The sequence below is a fragment of the Tamandua tetradactyla genome, chromosome 5 (assembly GCF_023851605.1).
Source record: "Tamandua tetradactyla isolate mTamTet1 chromosome 5, mTamTet1.pri, whole genome shotgun sequence".
Taxonomy (NCBI): domain Eukaryota; kingdom Metazoa; phylum Chordata; class Mammalia; order Pilosa; family Myrmecophagidae; genus Tamandua; species Tamandua tetradactyla.
Genome location: NC_135331.1, coordinates 131,161,799 through 131,186,167, shown reverse-complemented (window position 1 = coordinate 131,186,167; position 24,369 = coordinate 131,161,799). Strand labels below are relative to the sequence as shown.

Sequence of the window (24,369 nt, the reverse complement as noted above, 5' to 3'; positions counted from 1 at the left end):
GAAAAAAATGCTATTAATATTTGTTCTTCCCCATCCTCTGGTACATTTTGGTGTGAATAAAACCAGTCATAACTCCAGTTTTTCATTCGGGAGATCTCAGCTTTGCAGGTCATATTAAGGTCTAGCAACATTAAAATACCTTACATGTTCCATAGTTACATAGTGGGCATTTCTTCTGCTGGCTACTGACATCAACAGTCACTGTGAAACTTTTTGGCTATATCTGTATCCTAACTCCTGAGGCCCTTGGTTTTGAAGTTCTTGGCTTTTGACCCAAATGCCTTGGATTACAGAAAGCTGAAATAAATTTTACATTTACTAAAGTTTGAGAAGTAATTGTCCCTTGCAGTGGAGTAGTAAAAAGACTTACTGCACTAGTAAGGTTGGTCTCTCAGTAATTTGGAACAATTCTTTAGTGCTTTGTCAAATTAAAATTAAGCTGATTATCCATTGGTTTATTCTTTTCCCACATTCTGTTTCTACCATTTATAGAAAGCTTTTCAGATTTTAAAAGTATTTTTATTTCATTTTAGAAGGATCTAGAATGTTACAATTTCGTTATGCCTATTAAATGTGTTAAACTAAAAAAATAAAATTGTATTATTATAGAGTAAAATAATAATGTGTTTCTTTAAATTGGACAAAAGAAATTCAATTAATCATCTTGGTTTAAAGACATGCTAAGTTCTTTTTTTTTTTTCCCTCATGGGTAGGCACCGGGAATTGAACCCGGGTCTCTGTTATGGCAGGCAAGAACTCTGCCACTGAGCCACTGTTTCCTGCCCGACATGCTAAGTTCTTATACACTAAAATTTTGTTTGTAAAAGCCCCAAGATTCAAATGAAAAATATTTATTTTCTCTTCCAATCCTTCCATATTATGATTCTAGTGGCCTAACTTAAAATTTAAAACACGATTTTTGCATTGAATCTTAGATTATTAAAAAACCTGAACATCTTTGTCTCTCATTTAATTTCCCTGAATTTATTGTTTGAAGCCATCTGAATAGTTCAAGAAAGAAAGAGCCTTGCATAATGGATCTAAACAGATGGAGCAATTGCAGAGCAGGGTTTAAGAGCCAGACCAGCACTTCTCATACTTTATTGTGCATGTGAATCATCTGGGCATCTTGTTATTGCTGGTTCTGATTCAGGAAGTCTGGGCTAAGATTCTGCATTTGTAACAAGCTCCCAGGCATGCTGTTCCTACTGGGCCACATTTTGAGTAACAAGTGGTTAGACTTCATTTCTCAATTATGTAATTTCATAAGAATGAAAGAATTAATGAGATTTAGGACTCCTTTTTTTTCTTTCTAGTATGCAAAGGGGCCAAGGCAGATATTGTGTTCTTGACTGATGCCTCTTGGAGTATTGGGGATGATAATTTTAACAAAGTTGTAAAATTCATTTTCAATACTGTGGGAGCCTTTGATGAAATCAATCCTGCTGGAATTCAGGTGAGTGTTACCCACAATGGGCTATTCATTTGTAATGTCTTACTATTTATTTGCACTTTCCTTTTACGGAGGAAGATTTTTCAGTATAAACTAAATTTTTATCTTCACTATTTGCTTTTCCTTTATACATGTATTTTTGGGAAGGCATGGTCTGTAAATGATAAATAGAAAAATAAATACTCCTCTACTTATTCTCTTTGGAAAGATAATATTCCAGTTGGAGAATTTAGGGGATTATTACTTTAACTTCCTTCTTAGCATTTCCACTAATGATACATTCCTATGAAAGGTCATCCACTGCCCTGGAAATGAAAGGGATTATGATTATCATACCCTATAAAGTCAGGAGAATCAGTAATGAATAGAATGGGTGATCAATAAAACAGATGACTGGAATGGGTGTCCGGAGCCATGCTGCCTTCTATGTCACTACATTTTCAGATATTACTTTTACCAGAAGAATGTCTATCAGTGAGTCAAGGGTATTTCATTTGTTTTCTTGAAACTATAACTGTAACAATTATCTTGCTATGGCAATGCTCCAAATTCATTTGTTTTATTAGAATAGATACTTAGAAAAGTTTAAACTTCTGATCCTCATCTACCTGTAAGTCAAGAATCTCCTTCACCACACCCAACATACCCATGAACTGAAGTGAATATTTAGGTCCAGTGGCTCTTAACTATTTTGGGGGCTCTTTCCAGACCTCTTTGATAATCTGATTAAAGCTATTATTAGCTTTGTATCTTTTAAGACCCACTTAAAATTCCAGCACCTCTGGAGAGGCTCCCTTGTTGGCTTTAGGCATTCCATACTCCTGAAGTACGTTGACTATATTGCTATTATGGTATCACTTCTTATTGTCATTATTTATATGTGGAACTCTCTTCTAACTTGTTGACCCCTTAAGGCAAGAGACTATCTTATTTTTAAAAAAATTCTCTTCATCTTTTCTTCCCCATTCCTCTTGGTGAATTTTCTCGCTATTTTGACAGTTTGTACCTCTTCATTAAGGCGTATTAGAGACATTATGACAATAAGAGGTTTTGTTATAAATCACAAATAATTTCATAAACAAATTATGTTGACTTTCCTTTTTAATGGGATGGTACTTAATTGAATTTACTAGATTTCACATCTCCAAATAATCCTGTGGATTTTGTGCCAACCCAGGAAGAGTAACAAGTCAGCTTAGTTATATTCTTAATTTAATGGGTCACAATTAAACCCCTTTATATCCTTTTAGAAATTAAGCATTCTAATACACTAATAAAAATTACCTACCATATTTCATTAACTTCTGTGTACCAGTTATTTAGTATATATAATTATTAGTCCTTAAAAAATCTGTAGAAAGTAAGTATAATTATTTCTATTTTATTGATAAGAAAATCAGAGTTCAGACATTTAGGAAATTTTTCCAGTGTTACATGGCTATTGATTGGCAGAGTTAGTATTTTAACCTGGTGAATCCTGACTACAATGTCTGTACTCATTCTATTAAATCACACTGTCACTAAATTTATGATGTGCTGATTATATCATACATATGACATTTTTATATTACCATGAGAATGGACATGGTCAATGAGAAGGAGTAGTAAGCTGAGAACCAGAGCACTTGAGTTCAAGCTGGTACATTCTCATTTCTAATCCCGTGGCATCATCACTCCCCAGCTTTTCTCATGCCTTCCTACATCCCAGAGAAAGGCACCATACAGTGTATTTTAATTATCAATGTAAATTATTGACATTTTCATTTTTTAATATTAACATGGAACACTTAGAAATTAGGGAATGTGATCAGACAAGAGCAGTCCATGTTGTAACATTAGCTGTGCAGTGTTACAATGTGTTGTCAGGTCTGAGACATCTTCCTCCCTATTCTACAGCTAGAGGAATCACTTGAAGATTGCAACATGGGAGAGGTGACACACTCACCACCAAACCACATTTCCTTTCAGGTCTCATTCGTGCAGTACAGCGATGAGGTCAAGTCTGAGTTCAAGCTGAACACCTACAACGACAAGGCCCAGGCCCTCGGGGCCCTCGAGAATATTAGGTACAGAGGCGGAAACACAAGAACAGGTAGTCCATCAGAGTGTTTGCGTACCTGCGCTTTCCAGTGCATGTGGAGCGGTAGAGCTGAATGTGCCCGCTCACGCCAGTAGCCAAATTCCTATCAGTTGGGAGTGGCTAATGGCATCAGGACGGCTTTCACTGAGTTGACACTAAAGTGTTTCATGGCACGTTCTTTAGGCAAGGCCCTCACCTTTATCAAGGAGAAGGTCCTGACTTGGGAGAGCGGCATGAGGAAGAATGTCCCCAAGGTGCTGGTTGTGGTCACAGATGGTCGGTCACAGGATGAGGTCAAGAAGGCAGCTTTAGTCATCCAGCAATCAGGTAAACGTGATCATACATTTAATGCCTAGGCATTTTATTCATTGTTTTAATAGTTGTAAATATTCAGGAATCATTGAAGAAGACCAAAATAGCTCATTCTACTTTACTGTTCTTGTTTTACTCTATTCTCTATACCCTGGTTATATTAGGTTTTATTTAATTATGGAATGGTTTGGTACATGGTGTATTCTTTATATAAGAAGTGATTCAGGGTCTATTAAGGGCAAACCACATTTCCCCTGAGGGGCCATAAGGCTATAGAAAGCAATGGGATGGCCCATTTCTGCTATAGCGGATATGAATCTTGGTACCCTTTCCTGTGCAAGGAGAGGAGTAGGCAAGTCTTTAGCTTTAGCACATCCTTGCAGATCCAGACTGAATGCAGATTACTAAGGTCCCCTGTAGAGGGAGTTATCCCTGAGGCAGATCTTCTAAACTGAACATCCTGAGGGACTCCTAACAACACTGCCCTTTGGCTTTTTAGGACCATGAGAGGTGAAACTAGGTCTTTCCAATACTTTCAATAAAATCACCCCACCCCACCATGCCAGACAGGTTCCAGGATGGACTTATTTTAAAGAAAATTCGAGACTGTACATGAAGTAATGTACTAAATAGTGCTTTTTATGTTAAAACAGGTAAATTATGACTTGCAATTGACAGCAAGGCATTGTCTTCTTTTAATAGAGGTTTTCTAGTAAGCTGATCTTTTCATGATTTATTGCCATTATGTTATGACTACACTTTGAGCAGATTTATGCATATTTTGGGTTCCTATCTAATTACATTTGGGATTATGAATGGTTCCTCAAGTTACTTCATTGACCTCTAATTATATCCCTAGTGATTTCCTATATACCTTTTATTTTCTAATGTTAAATTAAGCTTTTTCAATGAAATTTTGCTTATTTGCATTAGGCTAAATAAGTGAGCATTTATTGCCAGTGGGAGTTGTAGGTTCCATTTCATAGGTGGCCAAAGGGCTGCTTTCAAGCTGAGGTTGTTGGGAATCTTGATTCAAGAATTCAGATTTTGAAATGAGCCCATTCTTGGCCTCTGAGTCACATAAGCTTAAAATATAAATGGTGCCCAAGAGAGCTGCAGAATTTACATGTTTGTTTGTGCTGGGTTATCTGTGGAAGGAAATGTGCACCACATTAAGTTTTTCTCCTAGTGAAATTTTCATCTTTTAATTATTAGGATTTTACTTTTGGGAATCCAATTAATTGAATTGTATAAGCCAGAAAATAAGAAAATGTGAAAAGAGTACATGTTCATTAAGGAAATTTTATGTCAAATAAAAGCACTTATTGAATACACTGAGAAAAGGTAGCAGCATTCCCAATAAGATTTTACTCTGAATTATTCAGACAATAAAAGAAGGTAAAAAGGGATTTGCAAGTCAGTCTCTAAATGCTACTCTGCAGGGTTCAGTGTCTTTGTCGTTGGTGTGGCTGATGTGGACTACAATGAACTTGCCAACATTGCGAGCAAACCAAGTGAACGGCACGTGTTCATTGTGGATGACTTTGAATCTTTCGAGAAGATCCAGGACAACCTTATTACATTTGTTTGTGAAACTGCCACTTCCAGTAAGTCATGGCCAACATAAACCTAGAATCTCACTTGCTTTGAAAAATAATTACTTAGTGAGCCATTCTCTATCCTATATGGGATCAAGTCTGTGCATAAATAGGTCCTGGAAGATTATTTGAGCCCCTGATGAATCATTTTTCCTCTTGAGATATGTGTTTGTCAGAAGTTCATTTTTAGACTTAAAGATGTAATGTTCCTTGTGTGGGAAGAAAGTGTTTTCATATATCCTTTTCCCACCCTCCCAACGTCCTGTGGCCTTTGAATAAATTAATGTGCAACAAAAAACTGCTTATATAGAAGCATTTCTGTGAGATGGTTTTCCCTATTAGTAATCAGTTGGTATTTGTTATGTCAAAAAATGTTCTTCAAAAGAACAATGAAAAACTTGACTTGTATATATGTGCTACATAGAAATTCAGGCGATTCCCATTTATTTTTTAATGAATTTAGAGTTTTCTTATCATACCAAGCCCTCTATAGGTATAAGTACAACGTATAAAATACAGTGAAGGACCAAAGGTTTAGGGTATTAGATTATGGAGATAATTACATGGCCAGTCTAGCTCCTAATTTTAGGCAAGACTATGCTGTACAAATATAATATTTCCCCCATTGAACACTATATTAAAAATTCAGAACTCTGTTTAGAGGGGGTAGAAGTAGAGAATCTTCAGTTATTTACTAAATTTAAAAATTTTGTAACCTTTTGTTCAAATGAAAAGTTATGCTGAATCCCAAAATGGAACTGCACTGTGGGTAGGGAGCTGGAATGTGACTGCATTAGTGAAAATGCCCAGAGACCTAGAATTGTCTCTTTTCCACCCCAGAGGCCCTGGATGTGGCTCTCTGGTAATCTTTGGCTCTCAGGGCATGGATGAAAACTACAACATATTTGTCACCAGTGTTTGATGTTTGTAGCCAGTCTGGAGGCTCTGATGCTTGGCAGAAAAGAGGGATGGATGGGAAAACTTCTCCTGCCTTTGTATAAACCTAAAATCTTCTGGAAGAGAAGTTCTTCAATCTATTGAAAAACATCTGAAAAATTTCACCTTTAATTCTATTTTAGTGTTTTATGAACATTGAAATATTCGAGTTGGACTAGAGAATGTTCAGGAAACATTCGTCACACTGATCAATAATATAACTTCTCTTACAGAGAATTTACAGAAAATATATAATAACATGTTAGATTGATAAGTTCTTTTTTATTAATTAATGAACAGTCTCATTACTTGATATATATCGCTGCTTTTGGTCCATATGTAATGTTTGTATATTATGTTGGTGAATCATACTTAAAAAAACACTGTGCATTCCAGGTTGTCCCCTCATTTATTTGGATGGCTACACCTCACCAGGTAAGCATTTATACCTTTGGGCTAATTTATTTTGAGATATAAACAACAAAATAATTAAGATTCATTTTAATATTTTATTTTCTGATGTGAAGGTTTTAAGATGCTAGAAGCATACAACTTGACAGAAAAGAGTTTTGCTTCTGTACAAGGAGTCTCTTTGGAATCAGGGTCTTTTCCAAGCTACTCAGCTTACAGGCTTCAGAAAAATGCTTTTGTGAATCAGCCTACAGTGTAAGTATGACAACAGGAGGTTCTTTTTTTTATAATGAACAAGATGCTTCTTTGAGGTTCTTGGAATCTTTGGTGACTTCGTAGAACCCTAGCACCCTGTGGGTTCTAGAAGTTAGAATGCTCAAAAAACTCCTTATAGAGGTATGACCTAGCCTGGTTTCCTTAAACACAGTCACAAAATCTTAGGCCAGAGAAATTAAACATCTTCCATAAGGTCACACAGTGGTGCAGACAGAACACCTGGGCTTGTTATTCTCAGAGTCAGGAATCTCATCCTGACTCTGCTGTATTATGAACTGCTGACAATGTGAATTTAAGGTGAGGAGTTCAGTCAGGCTTCTTCTAAGACAGCTTATTTCTTGGAAGATTTCTCCCTGTGGTGCAAAAGGACTAGAAGGAATAAATGCAGAATGAGAGCTGGCATTCTTTTTAGTATTTCAGACCTCCAGAAAACTAAAGGCTGTGATCATTTTGCTTGTTCACAATTGGACAGAAAGTGGTTAGGTTTTGCTAATTGATGCTCCAGCAATCCATGGATGTTGCCATTTTTCTGTTCATGAAATTTGCACCTGGTACGATAACCAAAATATCTATTTCTTCTTTATTAAAATGAAAACTTTTTATGTTGAAAAATATGTGTGTCTGGCAACTTATGGAGAAAAAACAAGAAGAAATAAAGCTTTTAGAAACTTAGGACAGGGTCATAAATATTTCTGAAAGTTGAAATGCTCTGAGAAAGCTGATGGAAAATTCAGAGTAAGACCAGAGCTAATTTCTTTTAAAGAAGCACAGATCACATTTTAGTTCAACCACATTGTTAGCTTCTAACTCATTTATGGTTAAGTACATTGGTTCATGGTTCTAGATTTTTTAACCAACACAATACTCAGTGCTTAACCCTTTTAAATGACCCCTACATTTTAACTCATGACAACCTATTGACCTCTCAAGAGTCAGAATTTGTGGTTGAAAGGAAAGATGATCAATCCAACCAAAGAAGTTTTTTTTCACAAGCACTAGTTAACCAAAGAAGAGTAAGAAAAATAGGCTAGGTGAGAGGTTAATTGATATGAAAATATGTTTCTTTTAAATGGAATATAAATAAGATTGTTTCTTCTTGAACATATAAAAGTTACCCTGTCAGCTTTCCCAAAGCATATGTTTTAAAAAGCAAGGCAGAATTATATTCCAGAAATCTTTCTTTATGATACTAGCAGTGTGGTACTAGCACATGGAACCTCAGAAGACATTCTGTTCTCTCTGCCAAAATTCATGAAGGAATAACTTATTTTCAGTCCAAGAGTGGATCAAGGCCTTTTTCCTACCTTCAGGGAGAAAAAAATTATTAAATGGTCTCAAATAGAAAACTCTGCCTCAAAGATTTCTCTTGAGCAACGATAAACTCAGCTCTGGAAGAACACATGGGACTGAATTTTTTTTGTCAAATAGCTATAGAGCCAAGAAACATTTCCTTTTAATTGACTCACACCCCTTCATCATCATTAAACATTTGCACATGTACATGGCCTTAACATTTATTATTATTTTTGTTTTGAAGAATATGTGAGCTTCTGGAAGTTGGTTGATTTATTTGCTTTCAGGGGAGGGATTTGGAAGTGTAGAATTATTAGAACTTGGGCAGAGAGATTAAAACCATTGACTGTTTTATATATGATCTCATATCCCTGGTATGGAAGTTAAAAATATTCAGCAAAATTCAAATCTCTTTAAATTACATCCATAGTTAAAATGTTTATCACATTATTGTACAATTATTATACAATTTCATAACCCTCTATGTGTCTAGAAAAAAATTAGTTATTAGGAGTAGGATAAAAGACCATTTTGCAATTTCCCCCAAATTATGACTTTATAAGATTTGTAAATAATCCACTTACATAATGGATCTTTAGTGCTTGTTCTTTTGAAGTGTTTCCTAAAATTTTCCAGCTTATAAATATTTCCTGATATTACCCTTAATAAGTCTTTGGTCCCAAGGTTTAAAATATGCTTTGTTTCTGATGAGAAACCTTGTTTATTTATTTTGCTTGTTTGTATTATCTAACAGAGATGTACACCCAAATGGACTCCCTCCTTCATACACGATAATATTATTGTTCAGACTTCTCCCAGAAACTCCCAATGATCCTTTTGCAATTTGGCAAATCACAGACAGAGACTATAAACCACAAGTTGGAGTGATTGTGGATCGTAAGTATTTTTAACTTATTTTAAGGCACACAAATATGTATTTTTGTGTTCTTCTTTTCCTCTCCTTTTTCTCTTTAAAAGTCTAAATATATACTAACTGATATATGCCTTTATATTTAAACTTCTCAAAAAATAAGACATAAATAAATATTCAAATTATGTTTTATATCAATTAAAATTATTGAAATTTCTGAACTCTCTCTAACAAGAAATTTGCTGATATTACTGTGTTCAATACAAGGTATACTGTGCATCTTATTTAATAACAATTTTATGTTGACAACAGCTTCTAGCAAGACATTATCATTCTTTAACAAGGATACAAGAGGGGAGGTGCAAACCATTACATTTGATACAGATGAAGTGAAGACATTATTTTATGGAAGTTTTCATAAGGTAAAAACATAAGATCACATGAGTCTTATTTCTAGAAAAAAAGAATATGATTTAGAGATTTAAAGTAGTTTTTTTATTATTTATCAATGGTCATATCAAATAGTAGAATACATAGCTATATCTTTTAAAAAGAAAATCTTATTCTAAAGAATGGTTAATTCAAAGACCAAAATTTAAAATAAAACCATAATTCTGTTAATCAAGAGATAACTACTAACTTTTCTATATATTTTTAATGCTAATTTCTTTCAAAAACTTGAATCATATGGTGTATACAATATTTTGTTACCTAATATTTTATTGTAAACTTTTGTTATTTAGTTTCAAAAGCTTACTTTGAGAGGATTATATTTTATTCTTAAATTTTTTTTATCTTTTAAATTTTATAGAGCGCAGTAACCTTCTGCTTGCTTATTTATTGGAAAAGTGCAAAAATTCCAGTGAAATATAAATTTTATCAGTCTAAAAGTTACCAGTGTCTACCAAAATACAGCAAATGTTAATGAGTTTAACATTTACATGAATACACATAGGGATTCTCTAAAAATATCTTACTAAAAGTTCTAAGATGTTTCTTAGGAGGTGTTTGGTGTTTATAACTTTTTATATATCACAGGATAGTAAGAATACTGAAATTGGGAGCATTAGGAAAGAAAAGAAAAATCTAGGTTAGGAATGGACTTTTTGCACAAGTAATCTAAAATTTCTCCAGTATGGCATTCGTATCTTCTATACATAAAAGGGAAATATTTCCAGTTTAATCTGATTTTCAAGTGAAAATTAATGTCTTTCTCTACTTGAGTAGATTTAGCCGCATTTCTTGCTATTTCTGCTTCTGAGAAATCTTGGCTTCTTTGCAGAATGGTTTCCTGTTCATGAATCAGATTGTTGATAAGGATGGCAAGGGACATTTTTTTGTTGACATAAAAGATAATGTATGCACATTAAGAAAAACTAAAAACACGAAAGAAAACATGATCTCTGAGTACAGTAGTATAACTCCTTAGCAATTGTCAGACCCTCATGGTAAGGTGCAATAACATAAATACTCAGTGGGATAGCCAGTTCTAGTTTGGTAGATATTATTGACTTAAGCTAATCCTTATCCAGTAAAAGAAGTTGAATATGACAAAGTTCTTATGAAATTTTTGGGCTCATTGATATATCTATTAAACTTACATTTGAGTATCTTGCTGAGAAGGGCTATTTTATTTTTCTTTCATATCCACTGAAAATATTGAGGATCTAATCTTCTAGTAATCAACATAGCCATTTAATAGCTACTATTTCTTGATTTCCAGTTTTTATGGAATACTTATTTTTATTTGAATCCAAAAAGGCAGGATTTTATAGAAGTCCATAGTGACAGTCATTAGTTTTTATTGTGTTCTTTTCATTTTTGATAGAAGATAAAAATCAGATTACAATTTTATTTGTGTCCAATAATTAGGAAAAATATCTCAAATAAAGAGACTTATTAAAGAATTAATTTTGTCTAGCTGCTATACTCTCTATTTCTTCATCATATTTGCACTGTAATTTTAAGATTTACTTTTCCTATTCCTTCCTACCTCAGATATCCATTTCTTTTCAAATCAAGACATTATTTCCTTGACACTCTTTTTTTCATTTCATTGACCTTTCAGTGAGCTGTTTCTTTTTTCGGCTTCTATGTAATACTTCTTCTGTCATTTTTCCCTCCCTCATGTCTTGTCATGCTTTCTCTTCTCTCCCCAAATTCTCTACTTTTTTCTGTCATAGTTATTTTTTTTTTTGTCCCCCTCATTTGCTCTATGCTGTTTTTTTTTTTTAATTACATTCTCTCACCCCAATCTTGCAACCCATTCCTTTGACCCTATCTGTTTGAGTACCAGGTTAAGTCATATCAGTTCATTACATTCTTCACTCATACAAGGATTCAAGCACTTGTCTTTCATTTTTCCATCTGATTTGTGAATCCTTCAATCCATAGGATGAGAATGAACAGTACTCTGATACTAGAAAATTAGTGAAAAGCATAAGGAGGGTGATCCTTGGAGAGAGGAGATGTGCTAAAAGGGCTTAAGCAGGGGCACGCATGTAATTATGTGTGTTTAAAAATGTGATAAAACACATTGAATAAACTGTCATGAAACATGTTTTTAGGATGTGTGTCTTTATGGTTAGCATTGGATGACAAGTGTATTTGGAATAATCTTGATTCAAATTAAAAGGTTTGATTTTAAAATAATTCTGATGTATACTATGGTTTTTCAAATATTTCATGAATACTTGCTTCTGTATTTGTCCATACAAAACCAACAAATAGGTTTTAGTTTTCACTAGATAATAAATATCCTAGGAATGCTTGTATAGTATTCTTCTTAAATTCAATACTAGATGACTACCTGGGAGAATTTAAAGCTTTTAAAATTTTAGTAAGCTGAGTAGCATTTTTATACAACAGCAATGTGTAGTTTCTATTTACCAACTTTTAGATTCACAAAATTAGTGCTTTGATGGTGATTCCATGTGGAAAAAAATGTTTACTGTTCAAAAAGAATCTCTAGAGATTGTCTTTATCCTGACTGACTCAGCATTTAAGAGAATTTCTGTTTCTTTTAACTTTGAGCCAAACTTTTCAAAGTAATCATTAAGTGCTTACTTGAGCATTTGTGCTGTGATAAGTGGAAACTATGAGTATAGTTACTCATTACTCATATAGTAATATGAGTATAACTATAAACCCAAGGATAACCCACAGACATTCTTTACATTGTTAAAATGTAAATGTTTTAATAGTTATCAGTACTAATAGATTTCTTAGGATTCTTAGTTTCTTCAGTATCAGACAAAAAAGAAATAGATGTAAGTTTTACCCTTAAAAGGAAATTAAATCCTGAATTCTATTAATTTATAGAGTTGGCTCTCTGCAGAAGGCGTGATAGTTTTTTGAGGATATTTATAAGGTGTGCAAGTTATTTCTGGCTGAGGATGGAGAATAACGAACTAAAAATCGAGTTTAGCAAAATCTTTGGAAGATATTCAAGACTCCTTTGCTCTAAAATAATATAAATAATAATATAGATGATTCATTAGCTTCTCTTTGTAGTGCTTTATAGTTTGCAAAGTCAATTCATCTACTACTATTTCTTTGGCCATCTAAATTACAGTACATATTGGGAAAATAAGAAATTATGCATGCTTATGTGGATGAAGGAAACTGAGACCCAGAGAAGATAAGGAATTGTCTAATTTCATGTTGTTAATAAGTGACATTGTTGCCCATTTCTTGGATTTGTAGTCCAAGACTCTTTACCTGTAATTGAAATATACTGAAGTATGCCTTTTTTTTGTTTGTTTTGGTAAGGAACTTTATAAAGGAAACAAATTATTTTTCTAGGTTCATATTATAGTGACCTCAAAGGGTGTTAAGATTTACATTGACTGCTATGAAATTATAGAAAAGGACATCAAAGAAGCTGGAAATATCACAACGGATGGTTATGAAATTCTCGGAAAACTACTTAAAGGGGAGAGGAAATCAGCAACAGTAAGTGACACATTTTAATTTTTCTTGATGCCGTGTGTTAAAATGATATTTTCTAAGTAACTTGGTGAGTTTTAAATTGCCAAATTTCTTGGCCAGATTTAAACATTAGAAAAGTTACATGAGGACAATATGCGACAGACAGGATATAATTATGTGCTTTATAGCTAGAAAGTAAATTAGATATCAAAGCACCTGAGAATGTCGAGTCATCCTGATACAAGAGAGTACTACATTGTTATTTGCTAAGATAACCTGTCAAACTAAATTAATTCTTTTTTTGTTCTTCAAAGATAATAACTGTTAATACAAATTTGCAAAATCAAGACATTAGGCACGTGTGGACACTAGCTGTGACTGTCAGTGTCCCTTCATGGAGGTGTCGCTTGTCCGTTTGTCTCAGAAGGAAGAGCAGTGTAATAGGGCAGCAAACTGACCTTTTACTGACGTAGTTCTACTGATTCAAGTTTGAGACAGAAACACGTTAACCCAATTTACAAAGTCACCTCGTAGTAAAATTTTAAATCTAATATTGTCACCCTACCAAACTAACTAATTTCATATTAAATGTAAACCAATAAGCATGTTGCTTCAAAAGCAAAGTTAACATTTACCTAAACAGCTTTGGCTTCTATTTTTTTCTTTTAATGTCATTGTTTATTAAAATTAGCTTTCTTTCATGAACAGGATTTTCTTCTCCTCGACTCAAAAGTGAAATATTTTATTCTACAATATAAAAGCAGTGAAAATGTAATGAAATTGTGGTCAAAATCCAGATTTCTAATTGAATATTGGATTTGAGGTTTATATAGTACAAAAATAGAAAAATAATAATAAAAATACACAATTAAAAAAATAGTACATTGTATCAGATTTTTAAAAGAATTATTATGTCTGAACGACCATTTTATTATTAAAAGAGCTTTATTTTTAAACTTTAGGAGGATAAAATGGATGTGCTAGATTGAAATAATTAAGTTGAAGGCTATTAGGAAAGCTGTAGTCTAATAAACCTCTTAGAATTTCTGAAAATGAGCATCAATTTTAGAATAAGTGAGAAATAGTTTCTTTAATGTTACTTTTCTACATAGGTAAAGTCTTCAAAGTTGATTTGAATGTGTGGAGTCTTCAAATTCATTTAAATAAAGAAATTCATGTTTTCTTTTAAAAAATATGTATTTCACTTTACTATCTTTCTCGTAGGCAAAGGTTTTTATGTTCTTTCCTCATGATATAAGGATCACAGTGCTCTCAAGGGCAGAAATCGTTGAGAGGGTCTGTGTGAGAGGCTGGCAAAGGTCAAAATGAGGAAACATTAATGCAAAATGTTTCCGTGCAACTTTAGCTGATGTTGCTGTTGGTTGTTTGCAGTTCCAAATCCAGAATTTTGACATTGTCTGCAGTCCGGTGTGGACCAGTAGAGACAGATGCTGTGATATTCCTTCTAGGGTAAGTAAAATGGAATTGATTCCTGTTGTTGTTTTAGTGGTCTCCCAGGAATAAATTCATGTTCTGTGGGATGGTCTGGGAGAGGAAGTAGCACTCAGCAGCTGCATCTTCAGGATGAAGCCAATGGCTACACAGTATGCGTGTGCTCATAAGGTACCGAAGCTCAGCCAGGGTCTCTGTAACCCTTCCCATGCAAACCAGAAATGCACAAAACCACAGCTGGAAATTCTTCCTAAAAACCAGGGTGGTTGCGCATAGTCAAATAAGCCCTACTGAGTCTGTGTTTGGTCAACCCACATACAACAAAGCCCTCTTATTGCTTTTAAAATAGTTTTTTTTTGTTTGTTTTACAGAGTAAATCATCACTTTCCTGGATATCTAAGGTTTTTTTAGGTGGTGGAAATAACCAGATTTCTATTTGAGATGATGGCTTTCCCCCATATTATGTGTGTAGTTCTTAATAGTTACAGAGTTGAATGCTGAGAATGGATTTGAAGCTTCAGGCAAGCAAAGAACCACACCCACCCACAAGATGACCATGCATTACTTATTCAACAAAAATTTATTGAGTGCTTATCATAAGCTCAGCACTATTCCAAGTGTCAGGGTTACAATAATGAGAAAATGTATATTTGAATAGGAGTTGCAGTGAGAAAGAAACAATTAAATATACACTATGTTATAAAGTGAAGAATCCTAAGATGGGAAAAAAATCAGGGCAAGGGGAAACCAAAGGTTAGTACCATCATCACCCCTCAATGATATAGTGAAATTTAAGCAAAGACCTAAATGAACGAGGGAGTGAAAACTGTGGTTAACTGGGGGAAAGGCATTCTAGCCAGAGGGATCTGTAAATGCAAAGCCCCCAAGGCAAGAGTGACATCTAAATATTTGGGAAACAGTAAGGAGATCATGGGTTTAGAGCAGAGCAAAAGTGAGGGGGAAAGTGGTAGACAATGAGATGGGGAAGGCGTGTGGCCATGTAAGGTCTTGTAGGCCATGAAGTGGGGCTTCAGTTTTAATCTGAATGAAATGTGAGTTGATGTCTAAGATACCTAGTGTTCCTCTAGTATTAGAGAAATGTGGATTAAATGACCAGTGGTCCTGGTGGTCTTGTAAACATTACCTTGTCAAGTGAGTTTTCCCACAGAAAAACATAAAACAAAGACATAAAGGAGTGATGCAAGTTTGAACATGAGGCTACTTGTAATGATAATTAGAAGTTATGTTTTCAAGTTGAGAATCAGACTTTCTTGTGTATTTAAGATATGTTGGGGGGTAGGTGGGAAGTTGTCCCCCCTCCCACCCCAAATTCATAGGTAAATATTCTTTTCAAAATTCCAGAGAGATGAAGCAAAATGCCCTGCATTTCCAAATGCTTGCACATGTACGCAAGACAGTGTTGGACCTCCAGGACCACCAGGCCCTGCGGTAAGGAAATGGAAATAGTCCTTCTAAGTTTTCCTTTGGAGTCTTTGGAGTGATAATCTCTTTGCAGTCTGGGGGCCATCAAACGCTTCCAGCTATCCATGTTTTCTAGGACAGAATAAGCTAAATTGCAGACAATTCTTACAGTTTGATCAGGGATCTGAAATGGAATAAATCAAAAGGAAACTTGGAACACATTTCTCCAGCCACACAGGGATGATGTTACCAGCTAGCTTTTAAGAGTTTTTCTCTTAAAGATATGAACCTGTGTTTCCATGTGTAATGGTATGATTCTGAAAATTTCTTATGTTGACTGAAAGCTACTGTATGCACCTTATGGAGCAATGTTTTGGGACTGTTGTAAGAATAACTTGTCTAGAACTTAGAACACATGTATCTTATGTGGCAGACATAGCCTTAGAATAACATAAAAAGAGGGTGATTTTACATATGTGATAATATCAGAAATCCTAGTGAAACTAGCTCTACTAGAACTAGTGAAAGTGGTAGGTTTTAGAATAATTTGTCGAGAGAACTATAATCAAATCTATTCATGTGGGGTGAGGAGAACAAGAAAGTTCAAGGTAAAACATTGAAGATTGCAGGGGTAGATTTCACAGATCAATGTGGAACCTCTTGATTTGGTCAATCTGATTTCTCACCTGGGCCAGTCTTGCTGAATGGCCGTGACATCTCCACACCCCGTTGACCAACTTGTTTAAGAAAATGTAGTTAACATATGAAGTGCTCAGGGATTCTCAGAATACAAAATTTTACTATATTTGAGTCATAACAAATAATGTAAATTGATTTTGGGTTAGCTATAACCCAATTTCTCATACACAGAATCAAACTGTTACTGGAATTATCAGCATTTATTTTCCATTCATAGTGTCTTTCACCTAATTGAAACTTGTAATCACAAAATTAAGTACCTTAGATGGTTTGGGAAAATAGGGATTTTTTCCCTAGTTGTAAGATAATATTATTGGTGTCACTGTTATATTTATTCCTTTTTGTTCGGTGGTCTGTGAACCCCTTACTTAAGTACATAGTATGAATTCTGAGGAACTTAGGATACTCTTCCTTTTGTGTATTATTTTCCCATGAATAATGCAGTCCACATAATTTCCCAAAATATTTTTCTGTTACTGTATTCAAGTAACATTTGGTTTTTCCAGAAAACCTCAACTTAGATGAAAAAATTTGCTGACAATAAATAAAAGTTAGAATGTAAAAACCAGGCACTTAGAGTGTACAAAGTTTTCAATTCTCTTTCCCCACACATTTGTATGACATGAAATATTTACTTAATTATTTTGCATACAGCTGTAAAATTGTTGATTGTCTGGAGAATACATTGCTTCTTAAAGCAAATTTTATATATGAACATCTTTCCTTATTTTCACACTAAAATGTGCTTTTAATATGTATTTTAGGGAGGACCTGGTGCTAAAGGTCCCCGAGGTGAAAGAGGTATCCATGGGGCAGTTGTAAGTATATTTTAGAGTGCATTTAAATTTTTATCAATTTGTTGAAGTCTGGTTGTTCAAATTTCCACTAAGTTGTGAGTGACTTTGAGAAAGTTGGTTCAGGTTTAGTGTATTTTACATAAAAATAATTACCTCTTTTCACATCTCTAGATGTTAAAATGATGGATTAGACTAGTCAGAGAAAGAAATGCATACAATGCATCTTACAGCTCTAGGAATTGTGCATGGGAAGTCTGCAGAAGCATCTTGAGGGCTCTACTAGAACTTGGGGAGGCAAAGGGGATGACTTGGCCATCTATTGGAAGAGCTTCCTGGGAGTGGTGTCCCCTAGAGAGTGGGAGGTGGCTGGGAGTAATTTGGCTGCTCCTTTATTCATCTGCCTCAGAGAAGGGCTTGAGCAGTCAATGAGGCTTTCACTTAGGGAGTCACTGGCTCCTTCTGTCTGTTCCACACTGGTCCGGAATAAAAACTCAGACTTCTCAAAGAAATATTTTATGAAGAGAATGTGTAATATTAAGATATTGTATTCACTATATTCACTATATTTTAGTTCTTTAAAAAAATATGCTCCTAATAGGACTTTTATATAACTATAAGTGCTCCTCTGTGAATGTATTTCAGTTTCCAGTTGTTCTTCTAATGAGTAGTAAAGGGAAGATATTGTATCTTAATATCACTAATAAGTAATTACCCCAGTTAGTAAGGAAAAGCCTGGGATGCTAACCCAGGTCTGCCTGATTGCAAGTTTGTGTCCTTTCCACCTAGAAACTCCAGCATGGAGCATCTACTCAATGGATATCCATTCTTCACTTGCTTGATTTATGTACAGTGTAGTCACAGAAAAGCCAAGGCAAATCAGGACTAGCTTAACATAAATCAAAATCTGATGAAATTTGTGTATTGATCTATATTCACTATATTTTAGTTCTTTAAAAAATATGCTCCTAATAGGACTTTTATATAACTGTAAGTGCTCCTCTGTGAATGTATTTCAGTTTCCAGTTGTTCTTCTAATGAGTAGTAAAGGGAAGAAAGAAATGGCATTAATGAATGCTTTTATAGATTTCTACAAAGGTTGGCAAAGATGGTATGATTGGTCTCTTAGAGTTAGGAAGACAAGTTTCTGGCCAGATGTTGTCACTGGAGGGTAATTTGATGCCCTTGTAATGCGTTGTCTTTCCTTTCTATTTTAGGGGCCCCCCGGTCCACGTGGAGATACGGGTCCACCAGGTCCTCAGGGTCCTCCAGGTCCTCAGGGGCCCAATGGACTCTCTATTCCAGGAGAACAAGTAAGCGCAAAGCCTTTATATCACATGAGGATGGCACATTAACACTGAGTTTAAATGGAACATTTTCTACTATGTTGTGCCAAAATCTAATGTTTTCTCAAAGGATTCAACATGGTCAATCATTGAGATGACTTCCCCTTATGACTATAATTTCAAATATGTAAATTGTATATGTAATAAAATACTCAGAGAAGCACTCTGTAAAAAATATTTGCAGCTTATTTTACCTTTTCTTTTTAAAAATCATGCTTATATCCTTCAACATTCTCAGTGTTTTAAAACTGCTTTCAGTCTGTGGCAACCCTGGAGTCCTTTTCTAATACTTATGACCTAAAGAAAAGTTTACATTAATTTACCTAGATCCGTACTTCTGTTTAAAAAACATTTTGTGAAATGTTTTCCTTTTGTTCCAAATGCTCATATGAGGTGATAAAAGGTGTTTTATATTCTAAGATTCATGTTTGATTTAACTCCAAACTGTTTTCTATACTTTAAGATTAAACTAAACGAATACTTGAATAAGGACACAATAAATGCGTAGTTCTTAAATTTAGGTCTGCATTCCGTTTTTGAGATGTCTTAATAGAAGATAGATAATTTTTTTTTTTTTTTTGGTATTTAGAGGAAAAAAATTCCTTAGCAAATTTTTCTAGAAATGAATGAATTTACATTTAGGTTCATTATCCAAAAGGTGGTTTTAGGGGCTTTTTCCTTTTTTTACTACTACTATGAATAAATTAAGTTTATCAGTTTTAAATAATTTTGCTTTGCTTTGTAGTAAGTGTCTTCACTTACTTTTTGAAGACTAAAATCGTGTTATTTTGAATATCCTTTTATTCAAACTTTTACTGAATATCCTTTTATTCAAATGCAGTATCAAATAAAAGATATTGAAGTGGAAATTAGTTTTTCTCATCATATTTTATCTTATGTAAATTATGTTCTTTCAAAGGTCACTATTGTATACTATAATTATATGAAATTATCCTATAAAATTATTGTAAGTAGAAATGATATGTAGCATTTGAAGTTTAAAAGACAGGATCAATCCAAATAAATTATTTCTATTCACTCATCCTCCTTCAGAAATACCCTCATTGTTCACCTCAAGGCCCTTTACATTGGACTTATGAAGTGATGGAGATTTCATAAATGACTCACATCTTCCCTTTACACTTGATCTCTGAAAAGCGCCTAAGAACTGTTTTCCCATTGCTCGCTGCAGGGTCGCCAAGGGATGAAAGGTGATGCTGGTGAGCCAGGACTTCCAGGCCGAACAGTGAGTTGATCTTAAAGTTGCCTTTTCTTTTACTAGTCCAGTGAAACTTGCACAGTTACCCTTGTAGTGCCTCAAAAGGTGAACTAAGGTTAAGCAGCAAAGCAAAGCCTGGATATGTGCTGCATGTTATTACCTTTTCATTTCCTAGGCTACTGTTCAAGTCTGTACTGTCCAGTTCAGGTATCAGCTGGATGACTGAGCATCTACTGCACTCCTGGTGCCCTGTGTTGTGAATCTGGTTTCCTGCTTCTTTTAAGAGCCTCTTGTCTTTAATCAAACAAACAAAATTTTAGAGAATAATAAATATTATTTGCCAACACAGAAAATATATTAAGTGATATTTCCTTTGGGAGAACTGTCAGCATTTCACTTGTTTGTTTACTTTTGTATAGGGATCCCCAGGCATACCCGGCCCAGCAGGACCAATGGGACCTCCAGGAGATAGAGTAAGTTTCTTGAGCAAGCTATACTGATATTGGAAATGATATCATACTTTGCCAATTAATTAAGAATCTCCACAATGCAATTTGCATGGCTGGAGATGCAGAGTTCATATATCTTGCGGAAGACTGAAAACTAATATTAGTGGATGATCTACTAAATTAAACCAATCTCAAGCTTATGAAACAAAATGGTGGGGCTTTCACTGAGTTCTCAAAATCTCAATTTTGGTAATTTTTTTTATTTTATCAGTTCAGGAAAAGACAGCTGGGAAAGGAGTTTAGCTGATAAGAAAGAGATCCAAGAATCCTATCAAAGGTTTTAAACCTTAAAATTAGTCATTGCCATGAATCGGCTTTTTTGTAACTGTGAGGGCAGCCTTAACTTCCACTGTCTTACTATGAAGTCAAGACATTTTCTCCACACCTTAAGAACTCAGATACTGTTTCTGGGCCTTGATGATGAGGTAGAGAGCTGGTACTTAGTGTCCTATTTATGGAAGCTTTCAGATTTGCTCTTCCGTTGGAATGAAAACAGCACAGGAGACCCAGTCTTTGGGTCAAGTAGGTGAGAAGCACAGTGATCCTGGTGCTATGCTCTGTTCATCAATGTTATGGAAACATTCGGTTCCATAGGAGACCATGAATGGTCCAACAAGAACCCAGAGGTTTTTTTAGTTGCTCAAAACAAAGGTTCAGACAACAGACTGAGAGTAGTCTGTATCTTGACTAAACAATCAAGTTAAAATTTATGACTAGCAGCAGAGTTTGTGAAAACCGGTGTTGCAACAGCTGTCACTAAATACATCAATCTGTTGACTTCAGTACTTCCAAGACACCACTGTGCAAAAGAAATTGGTCACTCAGATGGAGATAAGATTTTCCTAGATAACACAAAATGGTGGATGATATGGCAGTGAACGTTATTTACTTCTATGCTTGCTTTTGAGTGTGGGCGAGAGAGACACTGTTTGGGAGTCTGGGATCTGGAGGTGATACTTATATAGGCATTCTTCTGAATGTTTTGGGTACTGGCATTTTAGTTTTTTGAACTCTTATGTAACAAAGAGGCAAGTGAGATTGCAAATGTGACAAGTCAGCTTTTCAATTACAAAATAAAACCCAAACCACTGCAATCAAAAAGTGTTGATGGGCTTACTTACTCGCCCTGCAATTTATGATGTCTTGTAGTAGTTTGGGCTAATGCAGGCATTACTGGGTTGCACATGTGCTTTGCCATCAATATTCTCTCTCTGAAATGGCAGTTAGACAGCCATCACCACCATCACTGTTTCTCTGAAAAGTGAAGGAGTAGGAGGGACCGTGCTTTTCCAGTCTCAGATTCTAAAATGTGAATTCAGCTTTCTGGTGAGGGTAAGGGCAATGAAACTTTTCAGGAAATCATTCCCCTCTTCCTTTCCTAGCCTCGTATCTCATCCTTCACAGACCTGTACATTTAGTTTCTTAATTTTGGAAATTTAGAGAGACACTGAGAATTGGGGGTGGGGGTGGGGAAGAAAAAACCTTAAACTCTATGGAAGAGAAGATAAGAAAGCAGAGGAGAGCAAGCCCAAGACCCATGGTGAGGAAGGAAGACTTGTCAGGATGCATTCAGTACAAACAGGATGCATGGCTTTTCTTCAGCATAGATGATTTCCATAACACAAGAAAGCATAGCTTTCGGGACTATTAGCAAGTTAACAAATGAAGCATCTATACAGGTACTTAGTGTGAAGACAACCAAGGGTCTTTTCAGCCTTCCTCACGTGAGTGGAAGCAACAACTGCTGCAGCTTTGAAAATGGAGAATAAGATAAAATTATAGCCCAAAGTTCTATAGATGTTACAGTGGTTATTCTGAGAACTACAGAATAAAGTCCTCATCACAACTTGTTTCTTATAAATGAAAATGGATGATGAGGAAGTTTCTAGACTGATTGAAGGAGGATTGTTCAGAAATACAACATCAAAAAAAAAAAAAAGAGAGTGTCCTATATAGCAATTGAAGAAATGTAGATGGAAGAAATGCCACTCAAAACTGCTTATGGAGGGGGTACAAGGGTAGAGGGGATGCAAAGGTAGTTCAGTGGTAAAATTCTCACTTGCCATGCAGGAGACCTGGGTTTGATTCCCAGCTCATGCACTTCCTCCCCATTCCCCCCTGCCACAGAAAATGCTCACAGAAGTACTTCCATAGCATTTTGCTTCTTAAGAGGCTCTCAGAAGCAAATTGGTGTTTCAACAGATGAACTTGAGATTGGGTTTATATTAAGCAGATCTTCCAGAAAACAGCCTGAAATCTTTATCCTTATGAATTTCTGGAAAAGAAATTTTTTTCCTATAGGGTGGAATATTTTAAAGACAATTTTAAAGAAATAATTGAAACTTCTTCCTTTGTAAAATAAATGGACTAATAAGAAGCATAGATACTTCATGCATGCAGTGATCGAAATGGTCCTGATTTTTGCAAAAATCTGAGGATATGGATGAAATGATCAGTCTTATTCTCTGCAGAAAATAAGACAAAAATCTTTGACAGAGTAATGCAGCAACCATAAAAAATTACCTGACTCAGAAATCCTCAGCTAGATTTCAGAGATCTGCTGTTGGAGAGGAGTGCTAACTGGTTAGCAAAAATGACCTCATTCCAAGCAGAGAGTTCCTTTGGCACTGTATGGAGAGAAAAAAAGAGTGGGGTGCAAGAGCCAATGAGTGAGGCTGCACAGAGCTAAGCTCTGCTCCTGGGGCACATCTCTTCTTCCCAGGCACTCAATGCTGCTGCAGTTCTGACCTTTCGCGGGCGACACGAGGAGGGATGAACTAATAAAACATTTACTGCTTTTTATGAGGGCTGAGGATTTCCTTTTTTTTGAGTGGAGGACATTTAGGACAGCTTTGGCTCCTGTTTCTATTTGGAAAGTATTCTCCAGTAATAGCAATACAAATAGTCCTGCCTTAACTGTCTGGCAGTTATTTAGGAAATGGGGAAGGGATTTTTCTAATTGGTTGTCAGCTTCTCCTTCATCTTTTATGACACCACGTGCTATTTTAGGCAACATTCCTTTGATTCTATTTTTTTTAGTAAATAAATAGTATATTTGTTTAGTAAACAAATAGTATATTTGTTTAAAAACAAATAGTATATTTGTTTAAAAACAAATAGTATATTTGTTTAAAAACAAATAGTATATTTGTTTTTAATGTTAATATAGGCTGTTACCCCCAAATTGATAGATTTTGGAATGTTTCTTTTAAGTAATAAAACCCAGTTACCATGAGAGTGTAGTGAGCAGACCCTGATAAATAAAGTATAGGGTGTGCCTGTCTCCTATAAGTGCACGCGCACACACACACACACATCTGTTACATCAAATGATCTTATAGGCAGTTGTGTGATTAATAAAATCATTTGCAAGATTTTTTTTGTCATCACAATCGACATTTTTTGTGAAAAATAACATATATACAAAAAAGCAATAAATTTCAAAGCATACCACAACAATTAGTTGTAGAACAGTTGTAGAACAGGTTACAGTTCCACATTTTTAGGTTTTTACTACTAGCTGCTCCAAGGCACTGGAGATTGAAAGAAATATCAATATAATGATTCAGCAGTCATACTCATTTGTTAAACGTGACTTTCTCTGTATAACTCCACCATCACCTTTGATTTTTCTCCCACTTTTTAGGGGTATTTGGGCTATGCCTGTTCTAAGTTTTTCATTTTGGAAGGAGCTGTTGATAATATGGGATAGGGGAATGGAAATAGTTGATGTTCTGGAGAGGCTGACCCCTCTGCATATTAAGATTT

At 34.9% G+C, this 24,369-nt stretch overlaps 1 protein-coding gene across 1 annotated transcript in view; it reads left to right on the top strand.

Moving 5' to 3' along the window:
* Window positions 1-24,369, top strand: part of COL12A1 (collagen type XII alpha 1 chain) — a 128,263-nt gene that overhangs the window by 90,621 nt on the left and 13,273 nt on the right. Inside the window, exons 44-58 of the mRNA XM_077162245.1 lie at window positions 1,317-1,456; window positions 3,422-3,545; window positions 3,717-3,860; window positions 5,288-5,452; window positions 6,776-6,814; window positions 6,907-7,045; window positions 9,114-9,256; window positions 9,543-9,652; window positions 13,035-13,184; window positions 14,553-14,630; window positions 15,975-16,061; window positions 17,498-17,551; window positions 18,745-18,840; window positions 20,066-20,119; window positions 20,512-20,565. Coding sequence (XP_077018360.1) covers window positions 1,317-1,456; window positions 3,422-3,545; window positions 3,717-3,860; window positions 5,288-5,452; window positions 6,776-6,814; window positions 6,907-7,045; window positions 9,114-9,256; window positions 9,543-9,652; window positions 13,035-13,184; window positions 14,553-14,630; window positions 15,975-16,061; window positions 17,498-17,551; window positions 18,745-18,840; window positions 20,066-20,119; window positions 20,512-20,565 — 1,577 coding nt within the window. The remainder of the gene's footprint in view (window positions 1-1,316; window positions 1,457-3,421; window positions 3,546-3,716; window positions 3,861-5,287; window positions 5,453-6,775; window positions 6,815-6,906; window positions 7,046-9,113; window positions 9,257-9,542; window positions 9,653-13,034; window positions 13,185-14,552; window positions 14,631-15,974; window positions 16,062-17,497; window positions 17,552-18,744; window positions 18,841-20,065; window positions 20,120-20,511; window positions 20,566-24,369) is intronic.